Consider the following 22,188-nt stretch of genomic DNA (forward strand, 5'->3'; position numbering starts at 1 on the left):
AGAGAGGCCTGATGAGAACATTGAAAGTCACCCAACAGAGAGGAGACAGAGGTCAGAATAAGCTTACGGAGGAGAAGAAAAAGTCTTTGAGAGCAGAGTAGAGGTGTGGAAGTGATGAGCTCAAGAGGCAGATGGGTAGCTTTGCAAAGGTGCACAGTGGTGTGATGGGCTGCATGCTGAGTGTGACCGCAGTGTGGACTGAAAGCAGGAGTGAGCAAGAAAGGTGAACAGCAGGCCATTGTGTGACTTGTTGCATGAGCCATACCAAGGAATTAGGATTTCATCGTGAAGGAGATGGGAGATGCTTTGAATAATTTTAAGTAGAAAATGACAGGGTATATAATTAGTTAGAGATGTTCAGTGAAAAAAAAAAAGGCAGGATCAGTTAAGAGGCTCAAAATAATCCAAACAAGCAAAGACAGGGGTCTGAACTAAGGTAGCAACAGTAGGAGGGGAGAAAAGGGGACAAGTCAAGGGCTATTTAGGGGAAAATCATTCACAGACTTGAAGTAGATACAGACCCACCCCAGAATTCTGGCTCTGGCAATGGAAAATAGTGGGAGAATGGATGGGTGTGAAATTAGTCTACTGATCCCTAGTGACATCCCCTTGTTTGACTAGGACAGGGATAAGTACACACAGTTCCTTGTGTAACAAACTACTGACAGTTCTCCTAACAACCTCCTTTTCTCCCACCTTCACTTCACTTTCCATCCCCACTCCTCACGCCCACAAGTGCCCATCCTGCTCAAGTGACTCCTAAGTCCCAGCATATCGCATTTCTAAGTCTCTACCCTCAACCAGGCAGTCTGGGCACACTGAATCCCTCAAAGTAGTCCAGGTAACCATTTGCTAAACTTGTTTACAGTTCTAACCTCTAGTACTGAATCTGATAACATTTCCCATGCACCAGGAGTAAAAAGGAATAGCTACATAATTTATCCTGGTTTGTTTCAAAAGAAAACTAAAGCCTAAAAAAGTATTTTCAAGAGTGTACTTTTGAGATATGCAGAGAATGTCCTGAAGATTAACAATATGATTGCCCACTAGAGGGCTCCAAATTACCTCAGCGTCTCTGTCTCTCCTGGGAAACTAGGTCTTTGCCACACTCAATCATGCCTTCTCCCAGCTTTCCCCCTCTAGCTGGGCCTTCACTTCTTGAGGTTAACAATTCCATTCCCCTAAATTCAGTTTTACCTGCATCCTGCCTCATCTTAACAGATCTTCAGTACAAAAGTGATGATCTGTCACTTCTCTTTCACATTCTGCAACTATATTGGATAATCCTGACTCTACCTTCAAAATCCATCCAGAATCCAGGCATTTCCCACTTCCTCCTCCATGACCTGCACCACCTCCTGCCTCAATCCTCAGCAACCTTCCCTGCTTCTACCTCTGCCCCCTCCAATCCACTCACAAAATAGTGGCCAAAAACATAAGTATAAAACAAAGTATGTCAGATCACATTACTGCTCTCTGTGAAATGCTGCAATGGCATTCATGTATTTATGTGAAAGCAGAGACCTCTAGAGTGGCCTGCAAGGGCCAATATGATGGGATGCCCTTTAGTCTCTGATCTCTTTACACCCATTTCCTTTTTGTGGCCTTTTCTTCGGCTGACCTCCTCACTGTTCCTCAAACCCCTAGGCATACTGCCCAAGGCCTTTGAGCTGGACTTTCCCTGCCTCAGACACTCGTCCCCAGGTAATGCAAGGTTCACTCCTCACTTCTTTCAAGTCTCTGGTCAACTGCCACCTCGATGAGTCAGTCCTTTGATTGCCTTTTTTTTTTTAATTTTTTAAAAAAATTTTGGGGATGTGTCAAGTAGGAAGTTGCTGCGGTGGAGGTCAAGGAGGTTGTTTCCTACTTTCTCCTCTAGGGTATTGATAGTTTCCTGCCTCACATTCAGGTCCTTTATCCATTTTGAGTTTATTTTTGTGCATGGTGTGAGAAAATGATCTAGTTTCATTCTTCTGCATGTTGCTGTCCAGTTCTCCCAACACCATCTGTTAAAAAGGCTGTCTTCTTTCCATTGGATATTCTTTCCTGCTTTGTCAAAGATTAGTTGGCTGTATACTTTTGGGTCCACTTCTGAGTTCTCAATTCTGTTCCATTGGTCTATGTGTCTGTTTTTGTGCCAATACCATACTGTCTTGATGATGACAGCTTTGTAGTAGAGCAACTTCTTACTTGACACATCCCCAAAAGCAAGGGAATCAAGAGCAAAAATAAACGACTGGGACCTCATCAAGATTAAAAGCTTCTGCACAGCAAAGGAAACAACCCACAAAACTAATAGGCAACCAATGGAATGGGAAAAAATAGCTGCAAATGACATATCAGATAAAGGGTTAATACCCAGAATCTATAAGGAACTCACCAAACTCCACACCCAAAAAACAAACCCAGTGAAGAAATGGGCAGAAGATATGAACAGACACTTCTCCAAAGAGGACATCCAGATGGCCAACAGACACATGAAACGATGCTCAGCATCCCTCCTCATCAGGGAAATACAAATCAAAACCACACTGAGATACCACCTCACGCCAGTCAGAGTGGCTAAAATGAGCAAATCAGAGAACTCTAGATGCTGGCGAGGATGTGGAGAAACGGGCACCCTCCTACACTGTTGGTGGGAATGTAAACTGGTACAGCCCCTCTGGAAAACAGTGTGGAGGTTCCTCAGGAAACTAACAATAGAACTCCCCTATGACCCAGCAATAGCACTGCTAGGAATTTACCCAAGGGATACAGAAATGCTGAGGCATAGGAGCACATGTACCCCAATGTTCATAGCAGCACTCTCCACAATAGCTAAAACATGGAAAGAGCCTAAGTGTCCATCAACAGATGAATGGATCAAGAAGATGTGGTTTATCTATACCATGGAATACTACATGGCAATGAGAAACAATGAAATCTGGCCATGTGTAGCAACATGGATGGACCTTGAGGGTGTTATGCTGAGCGAAATAAGTCAGGCAGAGAAGGACAAATATCATTATGTTTGCACGTATAGAAGGATTAGGAGGAACTTAACTGAGGAACAAGGGGGGAAGAAGGTGGGAAGTGGTGGGGGAAAGGGAGGGAGGCAAACCATGAGAGACTCTTGAATGCTGACAAAAACTGAGGACTGATGGATGTGGGGGGGAGGCGGGGAAGGGCATGGAGGAGGGCACTTGTGGGGATGAGCACTGGGTGTTATGTGGAAACTGATTTGACAATAAAGTATTTGTAAAAAAAATTTTTTTTTTTTAATTTTAAGTGTTTATTTGATAGAAAAGGGAGAGGTGAGCAGGGGAGGAGCAGAGAAAGGGGGAGAGAGAGAGAGACTCCAAAGCAGACTCTGTGTCATCAGCACAGAGCTGGAAATGGGGCTCAAGCTCAGAGCCAAAACCAAGAGTCTGACAGTGAACCAATTTTAACCGACAGAGCCACCCAGGTGCCTCTGATTGCCTGATTTTATAGTGAAAACTGCTGGTCCATTTTCATGCTCTCAGTCCCCCTTTCTTGCTCTTCTTTTTTTTCCATAACACTGTAACCTTCTAACATACTGGAAAATGTACTTATTTGTTATGTTTCCTATCTATTGCCTGTCTCTCCCCACTGGCATGTAAGGTCCACAGATTCAGGGAACTTGGTCTGTCTTGTTCACTGTTGTACCCCCAAGCACCTGAAAGCCAATGCAACACACAGAAGGTACTACATAAACACTTACAGAATGTTTGTTGAATAAAGTTATTGCTTGATTTCACTTTCTCCCACCTGACTGGCTCATCTCTAGTAAAAATGAAAATCACCAAGTCCTTATGCTGGATATTTTCTATTTGCCTGTCCAGACCCATCCTCCAATCTCCTGCCTTCCCTATGCCAGGATGGCTGACTGTAGACTGAATCAGGGGGCTCCCCTGCCCTCTGGCTTCTGGCCCACGTAAGAAGAGAAAGATGTCAGGATTTCTATTACCCTGACTACCTCCCTGGCAAGCTGCAGCACTGGATAGCCCTCTCCATAAAACCTTCTCCTAGGTCCTGGCAGCCCCCTCCCCTCATTCTTCAGGCCCAAGGCTGGTGGTAACAGTTCTTCTCTGTTACTAACTCCAGGGAAATTCAATACTCGTGTTGCTTTCCCTTAACCCTAACCTCTCCTTTAAAGAGAGTCCCTTTGGTAAACTCTCTTCAATTACCCAATATCAGAGCACCATCGATATCCTTTGGAGCCTTCTCTAAATAAAGTCGTAACAACAAAATAATCCATGAAGGTGAATATAGTCCATTTGCTTTCTGTAGTTTTAAGTACCTGAAAGTCCCTCCAAGTATACAGGTCTCTATGATAAACCATAACGTACTTGCCTAATTCACTGACTTTGGAAATTTTTCTAACCACTCTTTCATGGCTCTCTGTTTGGCTTTTCAACCCATTACATATTTGAACTTGGCTCTCGTTGGAGATGAACTCTCTGTATTTGTTTATCTTGGCTCTGGGAACTATGTATATTTGGCTTTTGGTTTGCTTTCTTTCTGGATTAGCAAGCTGACATGGCATCAAGCCATAAACTGAACATAAAATGCTTGGCCCAGGCTACCCCCTGACCAGGTACAGAGTTAGTGCATATACCTAGCTAGCTTATAGTAAGGGTGTCTTCATTCCACATACTTTCCAACTCCCCAATTCAGCAAACATGCATCCCTTCTTTCCTGTGTATCAGACACTGATGATATAAAAATGAAAAAAGCAAGGCCCTTACAATATAAAGAGAGAAGAAATACACATGTTGTCTTTTGCAAATGAGATACATACCATTCCTAGTAGAGAAACTTGTATATTAAGGCATCTGGCAGCTCTTCGATATTAAAGGTTATTTTGATGGTCTTTAAAAGAGATTATCTTGCTTGCCTTTAGTAGCCAACCTTTCTCTAGCATACGTAAGGGGGAGAGATTTGACCTTCCTCCTACAGCACAACCAACTTGGGTTTCAAACATTTCAGAGGTTAAAAAAAGTCTAAAACAAAGAATTCAATAAACAGATACATTCATGTTTCACGGAAGACATAAATGTTCCACAAAAATTTTTCATTTCCTGAATCTGAAATTTCACTTTCTGAATTTTAATTTTCTGAAATCTCATTAATTGGAAATTCTTGTCAAAACAAAATAAAAATGAATTTGCAACCATTTACCAACCTGTATTTCTCTTGTTTGCTCTCACTTTAGTCATACTTAAATATCAATTACCATTTTTGCTCTGATAATATCAAGAATATCTAAAGAGAAGACAATGCTATATTTGGACAGAACATTAATTTATGACAGTTATATGGAACAAGTGAACACTCCCTTCCATGAGCTAAGCAGCGAAGTTCAAGTACACATCCCAGGAAGTGGTTAGCCCTTCCCAGACAAAATAATCAAATCTTAGAGTAATGCTTATAATCCGACAAGAGGGCACGTTCTCTCTCCATTGAGCCCTTCAGTGCTGCAGCTGCCTCAAGAAATAATAAAGAGACACCAGAGAAGGAGCCACCTGCCTTTACTTTCTGGTTCAAAATCACTGGTACAGAACCAGAAATTTTATTTAGAGTGAAATTCTGCTCATTGGGCCCTCACAGAGTTCCTGTACCTGACTACTATAATACCACATATAAGCAACAGTATCGTAACCACAAGCACAGGTATGTATATATTTTCAGTTAGTACTTCCTAGGCTTCTGCATGTAAGCTGGTCTGTCCTTAAAACTGTCTAAATTCCCAACTGCAAGAACTATAATCTAAAATAATCTTGTCATGGGGCACCTCGGTGGCTCAGTCAGTTAAGCATCCAACTCTTGATTTTGGCTCAGGTCACCATCTCACAAGCCTGCTTGGAATTCTCTCTTTCTCTGATCCCCTCCCCCAGTCATACTCATTCACAAACCCTCCCTCTCCCTCTCTTTCTGTCTCTCAAAATAAATAAACTTTTAAAAAATAATAAAATAAAATACTCCTGTCATGAGTAAATGAGTGTGATTAATATAACACACCTATTCTTCTTCCCTTACTTACCAATCAATTGGTTGATATCTGTTTTATTGTAAAACTTTTGGTTCATATGTCTTGTAATGCATATGTCCAAGTCTTTTCAAATTTATGACTTAAATTTCATAAAAATTAATGAAAAGCATGTTTTCAAATTTTCCTACCTTTCTAATCAATCCATATCAAAGTACTGATTGACCTAAGTGATCCTAAGGGGGAAAGTTTATCTCATCAAGACTAACAGTTAATGCTCCATACCAAGGGAAGTAGGTGGGATGTCATGGCAACAGGCCCCTTTCATAACTAAAAACAAAACAAAAACAATCAGGAGTCCTGAGCTTTGGACAGACTTCCAATTAGGGCAGATTCTTCCACAAAAAGCCTTTTTCTAAATGTGAGAGAAGTATTCTAAGTTCTCTCCATTTACTCAACATTTCAAACCATCTTTGGTTCTCCAACAGAGCAATGCTAAGTTTTCCTTATGACTCTAATGGCCAAAACAAAGCCCTTGCCGCCTTGGTCCTCTAGGATTTAAACCCATCTAATTAACTGAGAGAATCAATGGCCACTGAGCATATGCAAAGTGCCTTCTTTGTGTTCAAGATTTGTGTTGTTATCAGTTCTTACTCTGCATTAAGAATTCACATTGATTTACACCATCTCTTGAAAGCACTGAGCTAGCTATTTGGAACACCCAGAAAAGTACGGATAGTCAAAAGTATTTTTAATAAATACAAAGTAAGCTCACATGGCATGGGAGGAGTTTAAGAAATATCAAGTGATCATGAACAAGTCACTTCTCTCTTTACAAATGAGCTTCCTGTTAAATGAAGGAACTAGAACAGATGATCTTAACAATCCCATCCAGTTCCAGCACTCAGCAACTCTGCGCCTCAGGCTCAGCATAGTGGGGATGAGAAAAGTACTATATATGGTGGATGAATACAATTCAGTATACAAAGAAATACTACAAGTATTCCAAAGGAATCCAAAGAGGGACAAAATCAGTGAAGGCTAGAGAAATTCTTTAACTGGATAAGGTGTTTGAGGATGTATAACCTGAGTTGGATCCTGAAAAATGGGAAAGGTGTGGATATGCAGAGAAGAGGTGGGAGAACTGTCCAGATGAAAGCAAGAGCATAAATAAACTCAGCAAAGAAAACAGGAGCACAAATGTAGGATCGGTTTCACGTCCTAAACAATTGGTACAATTTATGGTACTAGGCTAAACTGCCAAAAATTTAGTTAATTTTTTAATTTTTTCTTCAAAGTCTTTCATTGTTAAAAGAAAACTGATAACTTATTCTTATATAAAAATACCTTTTTCTTCATAACATATCTTAATGTGCATGCCATTATTAAAATGTGATGCCTTATTGTTGACCATTTTGATTAAGATCCTACTGTCTTAAGTGGTAACTGCATATCCTCCACCTTCTACCAAAAACAGCTACATTTTTGATGATTAAAGATATCTTTATATATCATCTAGAATATGGTATAACCAAAGGAAAGACTTGAAACATATTTCAAACTGCTTGAAATCTTCCTCCATACATAATGATCTATAATAACATAATATAGTCATCTCTGAATTATAAAATGAAAAATCCAATTTGAAAATATGTATTTTAACTTTAATTATAAATTTGAAATTTAGAAAAATAAAAGCACATCAGATTAAGAGATACACTTATGCCAAGTCTACTTTACTTACGATTATGAAGGACGGTACCAAAAATATTTGAAGACATGTAACCTCTAACTCTTCAGCTTGTTAAAGACTATCTTTTGATACTTGACCATACTGCTCATAAAATGAGGAAAATTTTCATTTCACTCATAAACTTTGTATAAATATCAGAGAATTGCCATTTCTTTCAAGCCAATTGTTTTTTTTTTTTTTTTAATGTTTTTATTTATTTCTAGGAGAGAGAGAGAGAGCACGCAGGGGCAGGGGAGGGTCAGAGACAGAGGGAGACACAGACTCTGAAACAGGCTCCAGGCTCTGAGCTGGCAGTCAGCACAGAGCCCGATGCGGGCCTCGAACCCAAGAACCGCGAGATCATGACCTAAGCGAAAGTCGGACGCTTAACCGACTAAGCCACCCAGGCGCCCCTCAAGCCAATTGTTTTAAAACCGCACACTTACCCTGCATTGTTGCTGACTGCAGTCAGCCCTTTTACTCCAGTCTTTAGTAAAGCTCCTATAAGGTTCTCTGGAATTCCACATAACCCAAAACCTATAGTAAGTGAAAAAGGCAAATGATTTGTGAAGAGGGGAATGTTCTTTCAGGGAAATCTTTATGTTATTCTTTTCCTTTAAAAAGAAAAAAAAATGCAAAGAACATTATTAGCCCTAGTAAGTGAAATATAGATATATCTCAGCAACTCAGTAAATGGCTACATAGCTGTATCCAAATGTTTTGGACCTTTGTATGGCACCAGACATCACTGTCAAATCTTTGAACCTTAAGAATAAAGACAAGTGCAACCAGTTAATATGGTTACACAATGGTTACACGTTGCGTATTTTACACTCTACTGCATATCTAGAGTTTATAATTCAACTTTTATGGAGTTACTTTTTCAAGCATGTTTGTTTTATATGCCTCAGTAGATTTTTGCAGAATCAGAAACCTAGACCATTGACTTCTACTTCTTTATATCTTCCAGAATTTGTCAAATAGTATTAGGTTTAAAATGGACAGTCAATGACTGATCAGCTGAATGGATGAATGAATGCAGAGCAGCCCTAAAAACAAGGCTAGCCTGCAACCAAGAGCTAGAAAAAAAAAAAAAAATTGCAAGAATCAGGCAGCCAGTTTAATGAGTGTGAGACTGTGGCTGTAAAAGACATTCCAAGCAAGGTGAAGCAACAGAACTCAGAGTCTCAATAACAGATAGATGCGTTTGTGCTTTCTATCTCCTAAAATGAGGAATAACCAAATGAGTGGCTAGCAAAGGGATGACGAGATCAATGCAGATGTTTTAAGTTAAACAGAATTCCCAAGGACCTAGGAATGCTTTCAAAGCTACTAATAAGACATCCATTTTAAGATTCAGCTTTTCAAAATAATAGAAAAAGAAACACAAAAAGAAATAAAAAATAAAATATTAAGTACTAAAACTTGCTAAACTTTCAATATTAGGACACTAATAATTACATAATAAAATAACATACTATGCAATAAATATAATAAATTAATAATAAAATAACTGGCATTTTTAATCTACATAGCTTTGCCACTGTGATTTCCTTGCTTTGCTAAAAACATAAGGATGTGATCATCACAAAAAGGAAAACGATACTATTACTCACCACCAACCAGTATTGTTGCGCCATCAGGGATGTCTTTTACAGCTTCTACCGGATCTGTATAAAATTTGGTATGGCGATGTGTGCTGGTTGAAAAGTAGCCGACACATCCCTAAAACATTTTAAAAAACTTTAAATGAATAATCATTTGGAGACACACCTTTGCATGTACATTCACTTTTTATATATATGAGGATAATTTCTCACTATCTACTCTTTGAAAGAAAGAATTGGGCTGCGAATAATTCAATGTAAGAGTAGAAAGGGCATACTCTATCCACAGATTATCGATGGACTTCCCCTGTGATCATGAGGGATGCATTCCATTGTATAAAGGAAAATTGTCATTTGTGGCCACCCAAGAGAGTGCAAGTTGATACCTCACACACTGGGACTCAGATTCACAGTAATGATGTCATCAGGCATCGGTTTCTGACAGTGGGCTAGCCTTCCATTCAGTCAACAAATATTCATTGAGAGCTTACTATGTACCAACTACTGTGCTGTTTACCTCCATTTAGTAAATGCTAAGACATAACTGCTGCCCTGGAGGAGATTAGTTACCGCATCACCCATTTACAAATACATAGCTGGGCCTTAACCCAGCCTTACATCAGTGAATGCCTCCTAAGGTGACAAGTAATGAGGAGTACACACAAAGATCCATCCCTCTAGCGGCTTGCAGTTCATAGATGCCGCAGAAAGGTAACAGACTATAGGGGCCTCTGCGTGGCTCAGTTGGTTAAGTGGCCGACTTCGGCTCAGGTCATGATCTTGCTGTTCATGAGTTCAAGCCCTGTGTCGGGCTCTGTGCTGACAGTTCAGAGCCTGGAGCCTGCTTTGGATTCTGTGTCTCCCTTGCTCTCTGCCTCTTCCCTGCTTGTGCTTGGTCTCTCTCATTCTTGAAAATAAATAATAAAACATTAGGAAAAAAAGTAACAGACTATTATCTACGAGGAAGGTGTGCCTAGTCTTACCACAGTGATTTGGTGCAAAACAGGTTATCTAGGGAATACTCATAATCAGTTTTAAAAGGTTTCTCTCTTTATATTTCATACATAATACAGGAGAAAATCAGAGCTCACTGTGTTGTAATCATTCGTAATCAATATCACTTATTTCTTATTATATATTCAAACTAAAAAGAGAGGGAGTAAAGAGTATGGCTCTTGACTCCCATATGCTGCCACCTTAAAAAGTCCATAAGTGTTGTAAGCTCACACACACTGACTTATCAGTCTTTGACAGACATCCTATGGGGTCAAGGGAATGGCATTAATAAGTTTCTAGCATTCTTTTCTTCCTCTATAAACTTCTTTCATAAAAAGTATCAATTACTACAAAAGCCTATTGCCTAACTATAGTGAAAGTCAAATGAGATCTGCAAAGTTACACAGATGACTTCTGTCCCTTTAAATTCCACCTTGGTCCACTTCAGGCAAAGATAGGGGTATACCCTGGCACACCAACCAAATGCCAGAAATGAGTGGAGGCAGAGATAGAAAGGAAACAGGTTGCCCTGCAGAGAGCTTACTTCTCTGTCCCATCCTCAGTAGCAAGAATTTATTGGATTCTGTTTAAACACACATCTACACACACACAAATATATTTTTTTATTCCCAGAAATTAAAAGTTCAATAGCCTCAATAAAGAGGCCAAAAAATGAATCATAAAATAAAGTTGAGAATGTCTCCTTGAAATTAGAAAAAAGGAAAACACTCAGATATTCTAATCCAACCAATTCATTTTATAGGTCAGGTTTCTGAAGCTGAGTAAGATTTTGTAATGTACCCAACACTATATTAAAGCATAACCAGATCCCAGGTTTTGGCCTTCATCACAGAGTCCTTTTCCCACAATATGCTCCTTTCCCTATTTTTTTAAAAGCTCTCATACTTATTCCATATCATTATTTACAGACAACAAATCTTTATGAATATCCTCTTTCTTCATAAAGAACTCTACTGTCATTATCTTCACTGAACAGTGAAGGTCAAGCCAAGTCATTGCTCTGTACACCTTAAACTTAGATAGTGTTGCTCTGTCCATTATATCTCAATGAAATTGGGGGGGGGGGAAGATGCAGAAACATGGAATAAATTAATGCTAATCCTGTATCTTACCGAAAAGAAAAGCTGGGGGTGGGGAGTGGGGTGTGAAGTGTCTAGCCTCAGCAAGATGAGGAAAATAAAAGAATTCATCTACACCTAAGTAGTCTAGGGGTATCTATAGACTGAGAAACATGAATCCTATAGAGAGGAAGTCAAAAGAAAATTCATTTCTCCTACAGATCCAGGATACTTTTGGGGTTCACCGGAGAAACAAAAACGTAGAAGCACAGACTTGACAGGAATTCTAGTCCTTTGTTTCAGCTGATAATTAGTATCTTCATCATAGTCGGAAATTACAGAAATACTTGCCCCACAGCTTGGAAAAAAATACCTCAGACATTATTTCAGAAAAGACTCAAGTGTTTCACATTTATCCAGATAATCAAAAGCTAAAAGCAAATAGAAGGGCAATGTTTGCAGGGAACGTGAGAACAGTTCAATATACCGAGGATTTACATCCAACTTTTTTTTTTCGTTTTTTACACATTCAGGTAATGTTTGTTGACTTTTGCTATTTGTTATATTGACAGTTGATATCTCCTTGCTGAGAAATCAATAGTGTGGCATAATGGGCCACACTCCAGTCATCTTGGGGCCAAAACTACTCATGTTTCAAATTCTGGTTCAACCACAACTACATGACACTGAGAAAATTACAAAATCTGAGGGTGGGGATGGGATTTTAAGTTTACGAAAGGATGACAGTTGTTTCTCAAGGACACGGTAAGGATTAAGTAACGGTATGGCAGAAACACTCAACCCTGGGCATAGCCCTGTGCTTGGATTACGGAAGACACCCTGGAGATGTCTGCCACCTTTGGGGAAGGAATATGAACTTGTCATTGACTGGAGTTTTTATGTTTATTTTTAAGAGAGAGAGAGAGAGCAGGGTAGGGGCAGAGAGGGAGACACACCATCCAAAGCAGGTGCCAGGCTGAGCTGTCGGCACAGAGCCTGATGTGGGGCTCTAACTCCCGAACCGTCATCATGACCAGAGCTGAAGGCAGATGCTTAGCCCATTGAACCACCCAGGTGCCCCAGTTTTCATTTTTAACCTCCCTGCTCTACCCTACCCAGACACACATGCACATATTACTGATCTGACAAAGAATTTCTTTTAGTATGACCCATGCTAGAGCAAACTTAATCTACACCATCTTTGTTGAGAGTTTGAATAATGGGTCCTAGCTTTAAGAGTCCTTGAACCTATTTATTTTATTTGTAGTCAAGTTTGCGATTCTAAGTATTCAAAGATTACCAGGCAACCTGGCAGCCTGAAGGCTGGCAGTGAGGCAAAGAGGAAGCAGGATGTCTGAAACCAGTTGCACCAGAATGCCTCCTGCAGATCTGCAAGGCCTGGAGCCTGGAGAGCAGCACAGTTCAGAACACAGACCCTAGACCCTAGGGAAAGTCTTTGGGTCTGTGTTCTGAACAGGCTTTCGTCCTGCCCACATTCTCTCCCATACCCCCAGCTTCTGGGAGTTGAGGAGCATCATTGTCAACAGCCTGCCTCTAAGACTGAGCAGGAGAGGTGTTTTTCCTTAGATCACTGAATTCAAAATGAAGCTCTATGCTGCTCATAAATTGACATCTGCCTTCTATAATGCTAGAACAATGAGGTAAAAAGACCCAAGTACCATCTGCTAATAGCCTCCAAATTTGCAGAGGTTACCAAAAGAATGAAGACTGATGAACTGTACAGCTTCAACATCTATTTACTCTGAGGATAATTTTTTTTCACCAACGTCTTCTTTTATATTCACCTAATGTATTTCATTTTGCTTTTCCGCTCTCCCACCTTCTGCAAAATTTCACTTTATGTTGCCACCAGTTTCTGCTATTACTACTGGAGGAAGGAAATGATAATGACCGTACCATAAAAGAATAATTAGGTACTGAAGTGTAAGAAATAATCAAAATTCTCACACTACAAAATTTTTTTCTGTTTAATCTACTTTTCCTTTTATTTTTTTTATTTTTAAAATGTTTTTATTTATATTTGAGAGAGAGACAGAAAGAGAAACAGAGAGCGAGTGGGGAAGGGGCAGAGAGAGTAGGAGGCAGAATCTGAAGCAGGCTCCAGGCTCTGAGCTGTCAGCACAGAGCCCAATGAAGGGCTAGAACTCATGAGCTTTCAGATCATGACTGAAGTCGGACGCCCAACCAATTGAGCCACCCAGCTGCCCCTCTCCTTTTAAAATCACCTCCATCTTCACTTTTTGTCCTCTGGTTCAAATTCTTACATTTAGAATCTGAAAACTGATTTTGCAGTTGAGCCTAAATTTTATCTCCTGACTTCCCAACTCAGAATCTCCTTCCTTTCTTACCACTTTTACCATTATTTCTTATGCCTCAATTTCTTTTTTTCTTGTTATTTGGTACTCCAGAACTTCAAAAAAAAAAAAAAAAGCACTTCATTTTGAAGTTCTTTAAGGGAAACTCCAAATAGCATATTGCTTTTTTTATTTTTAAATTATCTTATCTTAATGAGATGGATCTGTACACAAGGTGATACTGACCTTGTCTCCTTCCAGTTAAATAAATCAGGACACAGGAAGATTGGTACTGCCCACTTCAGTATCAAAGTTTGATCAACAGAAGTGAGGAAGAGAAGTTACATGGCGTGTGATAAAGAGTATCTGTTGGAAGCAAAAGACAATAATATGTGGGTGGCTAAACGTACTTACTTGGCACGGAGAATACGGTACCCCTGCCAAGCAGAGGTGGTGGATGTGCTGAAGCGCTTTAGCACATATAGTGTGAAATGCTTTGATGCTGGTCCCTTACAGGACAAGGTTCTGTCAAAAGGTAGAATGCTCACCTTAAACTAACCATGACCAGTTATGCACTTATAACAGGAATAAGTAAATTGCAAGGAACTCACAGGGAATGAATGGCACCAGGCAATTCTCTAAAGCAGGAGCACACTGTTTCTGCAGGAACATACATGTTCTATTTCAACAATGGAATGATGCCCAGCACTTTAAAGGAGCACAGATGAAGCGGTGATGCATTCTGCCTGGTGTAGCAGAAAGCAAGAGGAGTTTGCCATGAGGTAAAATACTAATGAGGATGGGGAATCCATAAAGAGAAGAAGTAGGAGCAAAGGTATGGAGATGTGATAAGCTCTCACTGTGCTTGCTCAAGGACATGTGGGATCAGGTCACAGGGACAGAAGCTTGTGAAGATAAGGCTAGAAAGGGAGACTGAGGCAGGCTGTGGAAGGCTTTAAGGACCACAGTAGAATTTCAACTTCACCCTTCAATGAGGAAGGGACAACAAAGCTTTTCAAACAGAGATGTCACAAGTCATATGAAAGCCCGAGACATGAAAATGACAGAGGAAATCATTCTTTCACTCATCCATTTGATCAAAAATAACCATTTGCATCAAATATACTAAATACTGGAATTCAGAATTAAACAGAAAACCACTCAAGGGGTGCCTGGGTGGCTCAGTTGGGTAAGCATCCAGCTCTTGGTTTTGGCTCACATCACGCTCTCATGGTTTGTGGGTTTGAGCCCCACATGGGGCTCTGAGATGACAGTGTAAAGCCTGCTTGGGATTGTCTCTCTCCCTCTCTCTGCCCCTCCCCCATGCTTTCTCTCTCTTTCAAACAAATAAATAAAACTTAAAAAAAAGAAAAAAACACTCAGGTATAGTTCCTGCTCTGAGAAAACTTACAAACTAGTTAGACTAATAGTCATTAAATAATTACAAAAACTTAAATACAACTGTGATATCTGATCGGAGAGCTATGAGGAATAGATGGTTGCTGGGAAAGAATGCCAAGGACAGACACACAGAAATTTCAAGAAAGGTGCACATATGACATTGCTTATCAATTGGAGGTGTAGGGAAGAGGAGAGGAAAGAAGGATACCAAGACTTCCAGCTTACACACTGGATGGATACTGGTACAGTTAGCCACAATGAAAACAAAACAAGGGAGGAAAAACCACTTGTGGCTGGGTCATTTTGGGTCAGAAAGAGCTTGAAGCACTATGTAACATCCAGGTAGAGTTGACCAGTAAGTTGTACCAGGACTGCAGCTCAGGGGAGAATGGAATTGAAGAGAGATCTGGGAAAAAATAAGTTCAAGAAAGAAAGGTAAGTAGAGTATTAATGGTAGTTTTGCGATCTTTTTCTTGTAATAATTTTCCCCAGTGAATGGAAAATAGTATTAAATGCTCCCTCTGAAATAGTAATGGAGGAAGAACGGTAACTTCAGATAGTCTATTCAAATCTAAGGCCATGCCAATGGCTCTGAAATGTAGTCCTCAGACCTGTAACATCAACATCACCTGGGAACTCATTTATGCAAAGTGTGAGGCCCCACTCGGATCCACTAAATCAGAAACTCTTGGAATGGACCCAGTGATCTGTTTGATAAAGCCTCCAGGCAATTCTGAGTCTTGCTGAAGTTTGAGAGACTTGCCAAACACACACAACACACACACCATCTCATTTTGGCTGTTGATTATGTTTAGCAGAAAAAGTCTCAAGGGTACTATTTCTGTTTGTCCACAGGGTTCTTTCATCCATTTTATTAAACATGTATTGAGTGTCTGTACTCTGCCTGATAGTATGTAATGTTGAAAGGGATGGAGGGCGCCTGGGTGGCTCAGTCGGCTGAGCGACTGAATTCAACTCAGGTCATGATCTTGCGTTGATGGGTGTTGGGCTCCCTGCTGTCAGTGCAGAGCCAGCTTTGGATCCTGTCTCCCTCTTTTGCCCTGCCCTACTCCTGCTTTGTCTCAAGTAAATAAATAAACAAGTAAACATTTAAACTTAAAAAAAAAAAGTGTTGGAGAATAAGGTACACAATATTGTTCCTGACAACCATAAACTTTCATCTTGTTAGGAAATCAGTGTATACATGTATACATGAACTTTTCCTAGGAAAAGTTAAACAAGTACCCAAGTGTTACAGTTTAACGGAAGTTAGAGAGTAGAATTCAAGGCCAAGTGCGATGCCCTGAAGAAACACCTGAAAGCAGACACTTGGACCTATGATAATCAAACTGGAAAGGAAGAAAGTTTGAAACTTCATATGAACTTTCAATAAGGTACAGCCTCTAATTTGTTGTTGTTGTTTTATTTACTTTTAGGGAGAATGCCTGAGCAACGGGGGGGGGGGGGGAGAGGGGGGCGGAGAGTGAGAATTTCAAGCAAGCTCTGATTTGTCAGCACAGATCCCAAGGGGAGGGGAGGGGAGGGGAGGCAGGATCCTGAGATCATGACCTGAGTTAAAATCAAGAGACAAGAGTTAAGAGGCTTAACTGAGCCACCCAGGGACCTCACAAAACCTCTAATTTATAACTGCCACCTAAGAAGAGGTTTGCCAGGGTTCAGAAGTGGGTTAATGCTATACCAAAGTATGGAAAGTGAGTAAATTACACTCAAGCAAATAAGTAACTGCCAAAAGAGGGAATGTTTTTAACCTCGAGGCAAGGGTATCACAATGTCCCGGTATGTATTAGTTAAAACACCTGCAGCAATGTGACTGAAGGTCAGTCAAGTGGCCTTTTAATAATGCTTTATATACCCAAAGCTATCTGCAATGATCAAAAAGCTTCCTAAGAGACATTTATGAGTAAAATGTTCCAGTTCTAAATCACCCCTAGCATTTACCTAAGAGCCTTGGTGGCCCCTCTGCCTTCAGTGTGGTCAAGAGACTGGATGCGGGAAACAGCAATGCGATGGGGCAGTACCGTGTGCAAGGTATGCTTTCAAGCTCAAAACTATCATTTAATATGCTACTAAGTTAAAAACTAAAGCGGGGAGGGGGCACTTTTGTTGTTCTCTTGCAAGGAAGAGGTCTCCCCGGTTACGATGGTAGCGGAGGTGAGCTACACTCCAGGACCCAGCGTTTGGGCCAGCACTGGAGGACTGGGGACAGGGACGCCACCTGAGCGTGCGCTACATTTAGGGACAGAGCAAGGCAAACACACCTATCAACCAACAATCGCCGTGAAGAGTGTCTCAGGACACCACTTATTGGAGAATTGGCCGTAAGGGCGGAACAATGTTTTGTAAGCGTTTGAAAACGGAAATCCTCCAACCCGGATGCCTGCGCCCCCAGATCGCGCGCGAGCCACGGTCGGCCGTAGCCGACAAGCTTCCCGGTTAGACAGGGGAGATGCCCAGGCGTACGCTCCAGTCCGGGTTCCCTTTCCCACCGCCGCGGTGCGGCGCCGCCAAAAAAGGAAAGACAGGGAGGGGACGGCGTTCCAGCTACGAGGCGCCCGGCATCCGCCCCCTCCGCGGCCGACTCGTGCCGATCCGCGGCTCACCAGCCCGGGCTTCTGGGCCTCTAGAGGCACCCGTGCCCTGAAATCCCCGGTGCGAGGTGCAAACCTGCCCCCTGCTGCCGTCACCCCTAGCCGTCCCCAGACCCGCGCGCCCTCCCGATGCCCCCTTGAGGACGCGACCGTGCCCTGAAGGACGTCTCGCCGCTGCCAGACGCCGTCCCACCCGCGTTCAGCCTCGCCGCGCGCTCCTACGCCTGGTCTCGCCCGGCTCGGGGACGAGGCTGCGGAACCGCGCAAAGGCAGCTACCCGAAGGGGGAGCGGGGCAAGGCGGGCGTCCGCGCGTCCCGCTCGCCGGGACACGGCGCCAAGGATGCTAACTTCTAGGCTGGACGGGGCGGGTGCGGGCGGGGAGAGGACGCGGGCGCCGCGCGGGGGTCCGCCTGCGTTCTGCCCGAGCGTGGCCTTCTTCGCTGGCACTTTACCTTGGACCAGACGCCGCCGGGGCGGCAGGCGGAGGCGCAGAGCTGGGGCCAGGCGGAGAGCAGTTTGAGAGCCGCCATGTTCGGGTTGTGCTGGGAGGAGACGGCGGGCTGCAGCGCGCGCGTGAACGTGCCGAACCGCCGCCGCACCGCCGCCGTGTCCGCGCGAAGGGAGCGAGAGGCCGGCGCGCGAGGGGCGGGCTGGAGGCTCGACCGCGCGTCGCTGACGTCCTCCGGCCTCCCGCGCCCACTGAGGCTGCAGGTTTATAGGGACGCAAGGCTGGGAGGAGCCGGGCGGGGAGCGTAAGACCGCGCTGCCGGGGCGGGTCGCGGGGGGGGGAAGCGCTCCAGCCCTGCGGCGGCGCGGGTTCCAGGTAGCTGTGTCCTGGGCACGCACTTGTCGCGGCAGCCCCTTGTCGGTGCATTAGCTTTGAGGGGGCGTGGGAGTCGGCCTTCCCCAAAGTCTGCGGTAATTGTTGGCCTAGCATTGGGGCAGCGCAGGGTCTCTCTGAGTCTGTCGCTTTTCCAAGTCAGTGTCTGGCACGCGTGTGGGCGGCAAAGGGATACCCCTTCGAGGTCCCCTACAACTCTTACCCATTCTGGACAGCGTTCCCATTTCTTCCATTCATCAGCCTCCTCTCGCCACACTTGGCACTGACTTGAGTAGAGCAAGTTTGCATAAGAATCTGCCACAAGCCATCTGCCATGAGATGTGACCAGGAAGACCTGGTCAAGATTGGCCGGGAACAAGAGACAGGGTTAGGACTGGGACACTGGTACCTCTTCCTTCTTTCCCTTCTTCTCCCATCAACCAAGTTTGTATTTGTCAAGATCTTTCTGGCACTGGAGTCCCAGAAACTCCAGAGATTATTCAGCAGATGCAAACATTCAGGTGTATATCCCTTCAGCTTTCCTTAGACAAGTTACATAACTTATCTAGGCTTAAGCGTCCATATCTGAAAATCTTAAATGTTAGAATTGTCATAAGGTTTACATGAGGTAAGTCATTCAAAGCTCCTGGCCCCATTATAAACACGGAACAATTAAATGTTAGGCATTTTTCAAGTTGCAGTTGTGGATTGATATGGTACATACATTCTCTCAAAGCCTTATCTTTTGATCAACCCCTTGAGGGCATGAGCCACGTCTGAGTTCTTCAGAACCATCTATGCACTTAGCAGACTGGAAGGACCAAGTGGAAACTCAGTAAAGGTTTTATTTAAGTGCTGACCAAATCCTGGGATTATGGCTGTTAGTCTTGAACCAAAGCAAAGCACACAAGGAAATTAAAGGAGACCTTAGCTTCCTTAATGAGTACACTTAATGCGATCAACAATCCAGTTTCAAGTCTCTCCATAAAAGCATTTGCCCTTTCCTGGTATTCTTTTAACTTTTTTCCTCATGAATATTATTATTTTAATCAAAATCAATGAGAGGACAGGATAACAAGTTAGACTATCCAATTACATTAGGAGAAATTAATAATGCTCTGTTTTCAGCACATCTTTAGAAGTTGGATAGAAGGGAAATTCAGGTATTAGAACTTAAATCTCATTACCAGTCCTAATGCAGCATATAGCAGCTGTTCTGTAGCTTACTGAATGTGGAAAGGCTAACATTCACAATTGGGTCTGCTTTTCCACTTTTGCCCTTCTAGAGGACGTATGAAATGGAAAACAGCTTTGGCAACTTTGTCTAACTGTGGTCATATGACTCACTCTTCTTGGCTGGTCTGATTCTGTTGCTCCTGACTGAAGAGAAGACACCCATTTCAGGCTTGTATTCCATGTGACTCTAATTCTTGTGGGGAAAAAAAAATCAGCCTCATTGCTCTATGGTCAAGACACTGTCCTATTTTTGTATAGCTCTATGGCTGTGTTTTATACTTTTTAAAAGACGTGTTTCTTGAACTTGAACAAATTATAGACAAGTTCTTCTATACAGATTTCCCTCCTCGTTCCAAAGCCGTTTCAAGTTTAGTCTGTGTAAAACCAATTTTTTTTAATATCTGAATTTTTCTGAACATGAGAATAGTTCCCCCCTTGCTTTGAAGCACAGTTTGTGGCAAATATATTCTGGAAACTTCTTTGTGTAATATTATACAGCTTAATTTATACATTCTTAAATATTGAGACTTTTTTAATGTTTATTTTTGAGAGTGAGAGCTTGTACACACAGTGGGGAGGGGCAGAGAGAGTGAGACAGAGAATTGGAGGCAGGCTCTATGCTGTTAGCATAGTGCTGGACACGGGGCTCAAACTCACATAACTGGGAGACCACGACCTGAGCTGAAGTCTGACATTTAATCAGCTGAGCCACTCAGGTGCCCCAGAAGTTGAGAGAATTGAATCAAATTCAAAGCTTTTAAACAAAAGGTCTGAATCCAGAGGCAATAGGAAAGTTTCTTTTGTATTATGTTATTTTATGTATGTGTGCATATATATGTAGATATGTATGTCACATGTTATGTTGTATATATGCATACATACATTCATTTGTGTGTATATCTACATACATACATATATATGTATATATATACTGCATATCCCTTTTCTATCAAATGAATGCAGACAATTTGTCAAAGTTAGATTGTAAATTTTATAAATTATCATTTTCTGCTTGAGGGATTTTTAAAATATTTTTTGTTTGTTTATTTAATTTGATAGAGAGAGAGAAGCAGGCTGTGTGCCCTCAGTCCAGAGCCCAATGCGGGACTGGATCCCACAAACTGTGAGATCATGACCTGAGTCAAAATCAAGAATTGGATGCTTAACCAATGAACCACCCAGGCATCCCTGTTTGAGAGATTTTTCTTTAAATTATCCTAAAATACTATTTATTAGCATCATCTTTCATTGCTGAGATAAAGGATATCCTGCCCTCACAGCTGACAGAGTATTTATTTACTCCTCCAAGTTGATAAACAGGGGCATCTGAGAACTTGTTTTTCAAAGGTTGTTTGACGGGTTTCACTAGTAATTGTTTTTAACTAGATCATTTGAGTCAATAAAAAAGATATGCATACTTCATTTTATACAGTGGTTTGTTACAATATGAGAAACAAATTCCTTCAGGTATTTTCCTCTAATGTATTTGAAAGACATAAATTTGAAATTTTACATAATCTGTAAAGGTTTTATAATACAAATCGTCATCTCCTAATTACTTCTTTTATGTTTTATTTTCATAGATTCTTGGCAACAGTGCCTTGTATTAACTAATAACATTAGTTTTCACAATAACATTAATATTCGTTCAATGGGTAAAAAATGAATTAAATTTTACTAAGTGTAGAGTGGGGGAAAGTAAAATAAATGCACAGGATGGTTGGAGAAAGTTCAACTCCAGGAATGAAAATGAAAATTCGGTTCAGGTGCCAAAGAAATTTAAAGGAGCAAAACACACCACGGTGATTTTTCTATCATTTCAAGCCTGATTGTGTTAACTTCTGCTTAAAACCTCTCAGTGGTGTGGGTGCACAGTGGCTCAGTCTGTTAAACAGTCAGCTCTTAGTTTCAGCCCAGGTCATGGTTTCAGCCCAGGTCATGGTTTCAGCTCAGGTCATGATCTCACGGTTCATTGATTTGAGTCCCACATCAGGCTCTGCACTGGCAGTACGTAGCCTGCTTGGATTCTCTCTCTGCTCCTCCCACTCTCTCTTTGTCAAAATAAACAAAAAACCTCTCCATGGTTTTCCCCATTGCCTTTAAGATGTAAAGTTCAACCTTCTTAACCTGGTATACAAGGGGGATCATCTCTTCTGGTTTTCCTTTTCCCAGCACAATACCTTTATATTTCAGGGCATTTGGTATTTGATTTGTCTCTTGACTTCCAGTGAATTCACACAATCTCAGAATCAAATGTTGATAGTAAATGGTAAAGAACATGGACCCTGTATGTAGCTAAACCACCTGGGTTCAGATCTCAGCTCTGCTATTCTTTAACCACGGAGTCTCCTGTGGTTAATAGTTTTAAAAAAGCCACAAAATGGCAAGATGTAATATCGTGTC

General features: G+C 41.7%; 1 protein-coding gene across 1 annotated transcript in view; it reads right to left on the reverse strand.

Annotated features, from left to right (window-relative positions):
- Positions 1-18,418, reverse strand: part of OXCT1 (3-oxoacid CoA-transferase 1) — a 138,869-nt gene extending 120,451 nt beyond the window's left edge. The window contains exons 1-3 of the mRNA XM_039234179.1: positions 18,182-18,418; positions 9,338-9,446; positions 8,168-8,258 (exon numbers count right to left, since the gene is read on the reverse strand). Coding sequence (XP_039090110.1) covers positions 8,168-8,258; positions 9,338-9,446; positions 18,182-18,259 — 278 coding nt within the window. The 5' untranslated portion in view covers positions 18,260-18,418. The remainder of the gene's footprint in view (positions 1-8,167; positions 8,259-9,337; positions 9,447-18,181) is intronic.
- Between the last annotated feature and the right edge of the window lie 3,770 nt (positions 18,419-22,188).

The sequence above is a fragment of the Hyaena hyaena genome, unplaced genomic scaffold (genome assembly GCF_003009895.1).
Source record: "Hyaena hyaena isolate Hyena2069 unplaced genomic scaffold, ASM300989v1 scaffold_83, whole genome shotgun sequence".
In the NCBI taxonomy this organism is placed as follows: domain Eukaryota; kingdom Metazoa; phylum Chordata; class Mammalia; order Carnivora; family Hyaenidae; genus Hyaena; species Hyaena hyaena.